This window comes from Myotis yumanensis, unplaced genomic scaffold (genome assembly GCF_028538775.1).
Source record: "Myotis yumanensis isolate MYYU_CA2020_CCGP unplaced genomic scaffold, mMyoYum1.0.hap1 SCAF_16, whole genome shotgun sequence".
Classification (NCBI taxonomy): Eukaryota; Metazoa; Chordata; class Mammalia; order Chiroptera; family Vespertilionidae; genus Myotis; species Myotis yumanensis.
In genome coordinates, this window is record NW_027223767.1 from 45994660 (window position 1) to 46003663 (window position 9004).

Sequence of the window (9004 nt, forward strand, 5' to 3'; positions counted from 1 at the left end):
AGGACTGGCTGGGGAGCCTTTGCCCCTTCTGAGGTCTCCCCAGGTGGGTACCCACAGGCAGGGCCAACAAGCCTGGGGGTTGTGGCCAGCGCCCATCGTGATTGGGTCAGTGTCTGGCTCGTGGACCAGGGCCTGAGGTATCCCTGCTATTTGATATGTTTAATCACCCCATCACTTCCTATCACCCAGCACCAGCGAAGACAGACCTGACATCAGATCCCACACCTTCAGTGCAACCCCTGACCAAACACCCCCAGAACTAACCAGAGTAGACAGAGCCGCGTTTGCTATGCCAAGAGAAGACACTTTATTGGGTACATTTCCAGGGAAACCTAGTTTTGCATGCATGAAAGCAGTGAAATGGAGAAGCACAATATAAGAAGTATTTCGGTAGAAAAAGCCTGCTGAGCGGGGAGCCCCTCTAGGGAAGGGGGGTTGTTGGGAGCCGGGAGCCACAGGGGTGGCCTCCCTCCTGTGGGCCAGGGCCTGCCCTCTGGGCTGGGCGGCTGGGCACAGCGGGCAGGCCTGCTTGTGCTCCTGGAGGAAATGACTCTCCCGTCTCGGATCTCCTCGGCGATGGTGCGAATCTAGGTGCTGCCCTGGGCGCAGGACATGCCCGAGACGTAAGGAACTCTACCGGCAGGCTTGCATTCCGTGGCACAAGGGTGGGGAGGCAGCCTGGGGAGATGAAATCATATCAGGTCAGGCATCGGGACTTGGCACCGGGCGTCACGTTAAACAGATTTAGGGGATCAAGTGAAACACCCGGATGACAACAACGAGCAGCCTCAGACAGTGCAGAGCGAGGCCTGCAGGGATGAAGACTAGAGACTCCCAACCAAAACAGAGCTTGGACCAGCTTGTCCCCCCATGAATGACCCAAGTCGGGGGCCAGAAGGAATCTCTCTCTCTCTCTCTCTCCCCCTTCATCTGTGCACTAGCCACCCCAGGGCTGATGCTGCCAGCCAGGCCCTGGGGGTGGGTGGTGCACCTTCTCCTCCCCCCACCAGGCCTGACTCCCCAGGACCCTGGCCACTCACTTGCAGTCCTCTCCCTCCAGCAGGCAGCGGTAGGTGGCGATCTCCGACTCCAGCCGGGCCTTGACGTCCAGGAGGAGCTGGTACTCCTGGTTCTGCCGCTCCAGGTCGCAGCGGATCTCAGCCAGCTGGGCCTCCACGTTGCCGATCAGGCACTGCATCTGGGCCAGCTGCGAGCTGTAGCGGGCCTCGGTCTCCTCCAGCGTGCATTCCAGGGAGTTCCGCTGCAGCGGCAAAAAAGGAGAGCTGCCAACGGGAGGGATCCCACCCAGACACCCACGGCCCTGGGACTCTGCGTGTCACTGTGATCACGCCCCCTGGTCGTCTAAGAGCCTGCCTGCCACAAGGGACGGACAGCCACTCAGCAGGGGCCACTCACCATGCTGTGCTGGGCCTGCAGCTCGATCTCCAGGGCGTTGACCGTGCGTCTCAGCTCGATGATCTCCGTCTGGCAGCACTGAAGCTGCTCCGAGCTGGACACCACCTGCTGGTTCAGCTCCTCGGTCTGGGAAACGAGAGGGCCCAGCGTGCGGTCAGACCAAGGGAAGCCACTGTCAAGGGTAACCCCAGCCCAGGAGCTGGTGATCCTGGGCTGCCCCAGCCCCACCTGCGTGTTGAACCAGGCCTCCACGTCTCTGCGGTTATTCTCCACCAGGGCCTCATACTGGCATCTCATGTCATCCAGGATCTTGTTGAGATCCACTGGGGGGGCGGCGTCCACCTCCACATTCAGTCGGTCCCCGAGTTGGCAACGGAGTGTGTTGACTTCCTGCAGAGAGCCGACAACACGCCATAAGGTGATGAAAAGGATGCTGGATGCAGCGGGTGGGGTTCAGCTGAGCTGCATTCCAACCTTCCCCCCTCGGTGGCCAGCTGTGTGACATGAAACAGGATACTGAACCTCTCTGAGCCTCTGTCTCCTCATGGACTTGGAGCGACCGCCTCAGAGTAGGGTGAGATGGTGCAAGAACCAGGCAAGTAGGATTGTTAGCAGGCATTACAGCCCAAATGGAGCTTTAGTGTCATGGGCAGGAGTGTGGGATCTGGGTGACCTTAAGCAAGTGACTTAACCTCTGTGTGCCTCAGTGTTCTCATCTGTAGAATGGAGCTTATAATAGTATATCCCTCCTGGGATTGTGGTGAGGATGAAATGAAATGCAAAGTTCCTGGCACACAGTGAGCCATGAACCAATGCCAGCTGGAGTTCCTGGGGAGGCGGTTGCCACAATTGTTATACCCGGGACGCCCCGGTGGGCGGGAAACATGGGGAGGTCTCGTGGCACCAGCCTCACCTCCTCGTGGTTCTTCTTGAGGCAGAGCAGCTCCTCCTTCAGGGACTCCACCTGGGCCTCCAGGTCGGCCTTGCACAGGGTCAGCTCGTCCAGGATCCTGCGCAGCCCATTCATGTCCGACTCCACCAGCTGCCGCAGGCCCAGCTCCGTCTCGTACCTGCACACACAGAGCCCTGCCAAGTCTGCGGCAGAGGAGCCAGGCACAGGGAGGGCCCCTGCCTGCTGTCTGGCTGCAGTGGCTGAGTTGGGGCCAGCAGCACAGGGGTCCTTTCCCCTGACCCAGCAGGGATCTGGAGCCAATGCTGCATTTTCCTCCTACAGTCTCATCTGGCCTCACCCCCACCTCACCGGCTCCCCAGGGCAGGGGAGCAGCACAGAAACCTCAGGACTAGGCCCACTCACTTGGTGCGAAAGTCGTCAGCAGCCAGCTTGGCGTTGTCAATTTGCAGGAGCAGCCTGGTGTTCTCGGCCTTGGACAGCAGGATCTGGGGAACAAGGGCACCCCATGAGCTGGAGAAGGCCCAGCAGGGTGGGTAGCTCGGCTCCCAGAGGCCAGGCCTCTAAGTGCCACCAGCACCTTCATCATCTCCAGCCCTGAGCCCTGAGCCCTGAGCCCTGAGCCCTGAGCCCTAAGCCCTGAGCCCTGAGCCCAGGTATGAAGGGAGCGTCAGTCCTAGGAGGGATGTCAGTGGCCGTCAATCCTGGCATTGGCAGCCCTCAGGGTGGCACGGTGGGAAACAGCAGGGGGAGTGGAGAGAGCCAGGCGGAGCTGGAGTTAGGCTCTGCACCCAGCACTGGCAGGCTGTGTGATATTTGGCAAGGTGCTGACTGGGCACTCCATCTGTTCAACTTCAACTTCCACATCTGTTCAATGGAAGCCCATGTCTCCCAGATGAGGGATCAATAAGCCACAGAGAGGAACGTGCCAGGCACAGTGCCTGCGCCCAGTAGGGGCTTGGTACATGGTGTTGCCCTTCCTATCGCTGAGACAGCGAGGAGAGGGGAGGAATGGCTCGCCACAGGTTACAAGCAACGGAGAGATCTGGGCCCCCCAGGAAACCAAGACCCCCAAGAGAAAAGCTGGCCTTGATGGGAGGATTCCCTAAGAGCTGCAGTCCCACCCGTAGCCCCTTGGTATGAGACAGACCCCCTCCAGGGGTGGGGCTGCTGGGCTGGAGAGGGACCAGGCCCCCGGTTACCTTCTGCTGCAGCTCCTCGATGGTCTTGAAGTAGGACTGGTAGTCGGGGCAGATGTACGGGATCTGACACTCGCACCACTCCCGGATGCGGCTCTCCAGCTCCGCGTTCTCCCGCTCCAGCTGCCGCACCTTCTCCAGGTAGTTGGCCAGGCGGTCGTTCAGGAACTGCATGGTCTCCTTCTCGCTGCCATTGAAGGCGCCCTCGCAGAGCCAGACTCCGCTCCCAGCAAAGCCAGAGGGGTAGCACCCGGAGGACAGGCAGGAGCTGGGCAAGCAGCTTCCCAGGCCTGAGAGGCCCAGCCGGCCGGAGGAGGCCGAGCCCGCAGCACCCCTGCAGGAGCCCATGGAGCGGACGGGGGACACCCGAGAGAGCCCGCCCGCTGGGCCACAGAGGACCTTGATGGACCCAGAAGAGATCGGGGAGCAGGTCTGGGTGGCCATGATGCTAGCAGAGGACGGTGGAGCTGAGCAGGAAGCTGGGGTTCTGGGTTCTCCCGGCCTCTCTGGGGCGGTTATATACCCTCTTTGTGGGGTGTTGGCGTGTTACTCTTGGGAAAGCCTAGTCCTAGTCCAGAAAGCTGATCGCATTAGAACGTGACTTTTTGCTACCCATCCAGAATTCCCTGCCTTGTAAAAAATAAAATAAAATTGTTCAATTTGGTTGGCTAAGCCAGGACTCTCGGCTGTTGTCACTTCGGAGCAGGATATGATTTTATTGCCTCTTCAAAGACTTTGCACCAGATCCCATAAATCGGGAGTGGCCTCGCGGATGGCATTTGGTCCCTGCCCTGTCTGCGTGCCTTCCCCTGAGGAGCCCAGTTTGTCCATCTGTCACCATCACCCACGACCGCACGCCTCCTCACCCCTGACCTGGGCCTGGGCCACCGGGATGGTGGAAAAGGAGCAAAGAGAACTAAAATTCATGGAGCATCTATTATGGGCCTGGCTAGAATCATTCTGTTTCCACCTCACCACAGGCTGGTATTGTCTCCATTTCGCCAATGTGGAAACTGAGGCTCAGAATGGTTAGAAAACAAATAAATAAAAAGCCACTCAAGGTAAACAGGCTGTGAGGAAAGAGCCGGGATCTGAAACCAAGGCTCTCAGACCCCAACTTCCATGCCCTCGTCCCCCACACAACCAAGGTCAAGTGCCACCACCGGAATTTAGGGATGGGAGGCCCAGGTTCAAATCCTGGTTCTGCTGATCATCTGCCGAGCACATCACCCCCTCTCTGGCCTCCTCAGTGCCTTCATCCTGACAGGAGCAATCGCCAGCCTGGCCTGAATCAAAAGTCAGAAGTAAACGTGTTTTGAAAACCATCGGGTGCCGTAGAGATGTGGGTTAAGCTAAGAGAACAGTCTTTGGTGGTCGTTGATGGCTGCGGCCAGCAAAGGATCATGGGAGTGAGCCTGCAAATGGGGCTGCTTTGGAGGGTAGTTCCCTTTGTGGCCTCCAGTTCTCTAAACCTAGGAGGGTTGACTCAAGACCCCAAGATGGCCGGCTCTGACCCCTCCCCCCACCCCCACCCCCAGTCCCTGAACTGGGTACAGAGATGGTCGATGCAGACTCTCTGGACAGGGAAGGAAGAAGAGGAACAAAGTGCCGCCAGGCAGGTAAGCGAGCCGGGGGGAGAGCCTGGGGATTAAGGAGCAAAGGTAAATTCGGTCCCTGCCTCACCATGAGGGCTTTCCCACGCAGGCCTGCTGTGCAAGGCTGGCATTTATGGGCGCATTTATGTGCTTCTGGGGTTGTAATTTACCAACCTCTTAAAATGCTTTATAAGCTTCTCTCTGGCATTACTCAGGAGGGTTGGCTGTGGTGCACAGCACCTCGCCCAGTGCAGTGGGCATCCTGTCGAGGTGCCCCATTTTGCATCTGGGGGGCTCCTTCCGGGACTGGGAGCAGGCAGCCGGCCTCCAGAGCCCCGGCTGCCTCAGCCACAGTTCCTCCCAGCTGCCCACCTTCCCTGCTCTGCCCGCAGGGCCTAGGACGGGGCATCTCTGGCTTTCTCAACCTCAGCGCTGTTGACATCTCAGACTCCAGAGTTCTCTGTCGTGGGGGCTCCCTGTGCATTGTAAAATGTTAGCAGCTTCCTGGCATCTACGGACATGTCCCTGCCCTAGCTGTGACAACCAAACATGTCACTAGACGTTGCCAATATCCCTTCGGGAGGCAAAACCGCCTTCAGTTGAGACCCACTGGACCATCGGGACAGGGCCTGGGCTCTGTCTAGACTCCTATAAGCACCGCCTTTGTTTCCTAGGACGACGGTGCAGAGTCCGGTGGGCACTGTGGGGCCTCTCAGGCAAGTCCTCAATACATCCATGCCTCAGTTTACCTCATTTGTGACACGGGGCTCTTCTCTGTTGGGGTCTCTGGCTGACGCCGCTGCTCTCATTTTTTGTGAAATCCAGACCCGACGCTGATTCCAGGTCTCTCTCGGGGCAACTGAGTAAGTGGGGGTCTGCCGCCCTGGCCGCTCCCACTCTCAGCCGCGCAGGAGGGCCGTGGTGGGCCAGTGCCCCGCAGGCGTCTCCAGGGCTGAGCAGAGGCACGCACCCCTCCCGGAGCAGGTGGCCAGCTGGCCAGAGAAGGTCTCTCAGCCGCCCTCAGGCTCCTGCCTTTCTCCATGTTGCAGACTTCAAGGCCACCTCTCAGAGGCAAGTGCGGAGGGAGCCTCGTGGGAAGAATTCCTGATCCTGCGCCCAGAAGCCGGGACCATCGTGGGAAGGCGGAGGCCCGCGTGGAACAGATGCTCTACCTGTATCGGAGGAGAGAGCCCGGACTCACAGAGCCGCTCACCCCCCGGAACCACACCAGGGACCGCCCACCCTCCGCCTCCTGGCCAGCCAGCCCTGGAGGACACCCGCCTGTCCACTGTTTAGTAAACCAGGGCTGCCCATGCATCGGGTTTTATATCCAAATCCAGTCCTGGGCTCAGCAAGACCTCAGGCCAAGCTGCTCAACCCGGCCGAGCCTCCGCTTTCCCAAGAGGTGAATGGAGATCACAAAACCACAGGACTGTGGGAACTTATTGACATGTGTGTGATAAACAGGAACTCCTTTCACAGATTTAAGAGATCAAAACTGTTCTTGGAGTCCCTGCCGTCTGAGCCCCAAATACTGTTTCCAGTACACAAACCGCTCCCACTGGTTTCAGGGGATACTGACTCGGAGGCCTGACCCAGCTGTGCCAGGAAACACAGCTGCTCAAAGAGGTGGTGGCTGAGGCTGTGTCCAGGGCTAAAGGGACCCCATCAGCCATGACTCTCTGTCTGGCCTCTGACCTTTACTCTAGAAGCTCCCAAAAGCCACCACTCCCACCCCCATCTCCACCCCACCCCCGCCTTGCAGATGCAGTGCTGGTTTTAGGGCTACTGAGCTGACAGGGCGTTCTCCACCCACATGGCCCCAGCTTCAGGGGCAACGGGGAGAGGAGATGCTGCCGCAGGAACAGAAAACGGCCTAGCTTTTCCCAAGCCCATCGGGGAAGGCCACCAAGTTCAAAGTCAGCCACAGAGCTTGTGGCTCCTGCTTTGGTAAAAAGAAGTCTCCATCCATAAGTGAGTTTACATCCAGAAGCCAGGGGTCTCCATGGGCAAATAGCCGAGAAGTCAAGCCTGAGTCTCCTTCTGCCCAGCCCTGAGCAGTCCCTTCAGTGCAGTTGGCAGCGGGCACAGCCCGGCACGGTGTGCCCCGGAGGAAATGGGTTCTCTGAGCAGGGTGCCCCTTTCCCTGCTGCTCTGGGCTGTGGTCAGAGCGTGCCAGCCACCACCACACCAGAGTGCCCCACAGGCATCGGAGGAGGCAGACTGTGAGCCACGGAGCAGCCACGTCCCCTGCCACTGGGCACCAAGGGGACCAAGATCACTCAGGAAGCCCATGGCTGCCTCTCAGTGTCCTGCTGCCTTAGGCTTCATCCTCCTGGTTGTCCCCTGCTGCCTGCTCCACCTTTGACGTCCACACACACAGATCCTGCAGAATTTCCCACTGTAACAGGCATCTAAGGAATGCTGGCCCCGTGTCTTAACCCCTTTATTTTTAATTAATTTTTCTTAATGAGGGGGGGGGGATGTTGACTGATTGTTCTACTCATTCATGCATTCATTGGTTGATTGTATGTGCCCTGATTCAGGACAGAACCCGTGACCTAGGCATATCGGAAGGATGCGCCAGCCAACCAAGCTATCCGGTCAGGGCCCATGTCTTAACCTCTTTAGACGCTACCCAGCAGTCACCCAGAAATGGGGAGACCCACACCGATCTCATTTACACACACACACACACACACACACACACACACACACACTGCTTCTTCCTTTTAACCAAGAATGTGTTCAAGTGACAAAGCACCTGCGATTCCGGCCCCTCCCAGGAAAGCAGGGTTACTCTCTATTCTGTGCCAAATAACCACATCGAAAGCTTGGGCCAAAGTTACTGCCAGCTGATGTCAGGTCTAGTGCAGGCTTGCCGTGGCAGGTACACAAAGGTGAAGGGAGCGTTATGGGAGGAGAAAATCTTCAATGAAGACATTTTAAGCCACCCATTTAATTTGTCCAGAGAACTGGAGAAAGGTCTCTCTTACTCAATTTCGACGGCGGAAGACTCGGGGATGTTCACAGACCGGCCAAGGATAGGGTCACCGGATTTCACAAATGGGCATGCAGGCGACGTTTGGGACATACTTATACTAAAAAGTGTCCATCTGTCATTCCGATGTCACTGGGCGCCTGCACTTTATCTGGCAGTCCTCAGTAAGCAAGCATCGCCGGCTGAGCGCCTGGGCCGAACACAACAAAGCTGTTCCTTCCTCCTCCCCTGTGGCCTGTCCCGTGACTGGCTGGTTTTGGGGACCGGTGTATCTGACTTCCTTTGGAAAATCATCTTCCTGTTCTCTGTACCCTATTCGGAGTGGCTGCGTTTTTACCCTCACAGGCCCAGCGAGCACGACTCGGACGTGCGGCGCTGTCCTCACTGTCGTCCTGGCCACCTCAGTGACAATCCCCATGGCAGCTGCCTGGAGCAGGGTGACTCAGACCTTCCTCGGCAAGATCTGGCAAGTCCATCTCTGCTCCCTTTCTCACTCCCCCAGCCTGTGCCCCAAACCTCTGCCCACCCCTGCTGTCGCCAGGCCTCACCAAGCTCAGGACAGTGCGGACACACGCTCGGTGACCTAGGAGGCCTTTCTCCACTCCCTCTATAGAGCCCACAGCCTGCTGATGAGTTGGCCAGGGCCCTGAGCAGGGGTTTCTCCCATGGCCCTAGGGTCTGCGGGGCTCCCGGGCACCTAGCTGCCCACGTGCTGCTCTGTGCATGGTCCTGAGTCCCCGCTGGGCCTGGGCCTTACCCTGATTAGGCCTCCAAACTGCCCTTTTGCCAGACCAGAATTGCCCTGGAACTCTCCTCTCCCCCAAAATACAAAGGTATCCCCCCACACACACACACCAGAATATGGTTTTGGCAATTGCCTGGG

The 9004-nt window shown here is 58.3% G+C and overlaps 1 protein-coding gene across 1 annotated transcript; it reads right to left on the reverse strand.

Annotated features, from left to right (window-relative positions):
* Nucleotides 1–587: 587 nt before the first annotated feature.
* KRT36 (keratin 36) lies at nucleotides 588–3969 on the reverse strand. The gene is made up of 7 exons (XM_070395259.1): nucleotides 3529–3969; nucleotides 2732–2814; nucleotides 2330–2486; nucleotides 1645–1806; nucleotides 1417–1542; nucleotides 1041–1261; nucleotides 588–678 (listed from the first exon to the last, which is right to left on the reverse strand). The coding sequence occupies exons 1-7, from the start codon at nucleotides 3967–3969 to the stop codon at nucleotides 588–590; spliced, it is 1281 nt and encodes a 426-aa protein (XP_070251360.1).
* Between the last annotated feature and the right edge of the window lie 5035 nt (nucleotides 3970–9004).

What these genes read in the sequence shown, in the direction of transcription:
- KRT36 (XM_070395259.1), bottom strand. Translation starts at nt 3,969, where the DNA reads ATGGCCACCCAGACCTGCTCCCCGATCTCTTCTGGGTCCATCAAGGTC. An exon ending in TCGAGGAGCTGCAGCAGAAG is followed by an intron (nt 2,815 to 3,528) that starts GTAACCGGGGGC and finishes CTTGTTCCCCAG; the next exon opens with ATCCTGCTGTCCAAGGCCGA. An exon ending in AGGCCTGGTTCAACACGCAG is followed by an intron (nt 1,543 to 1,644) that starts GTGGGGCTGGGG and finishes CTCGTTTCCCAG; the next exon opens with ACCGAGGAGCTGAACCAGCA.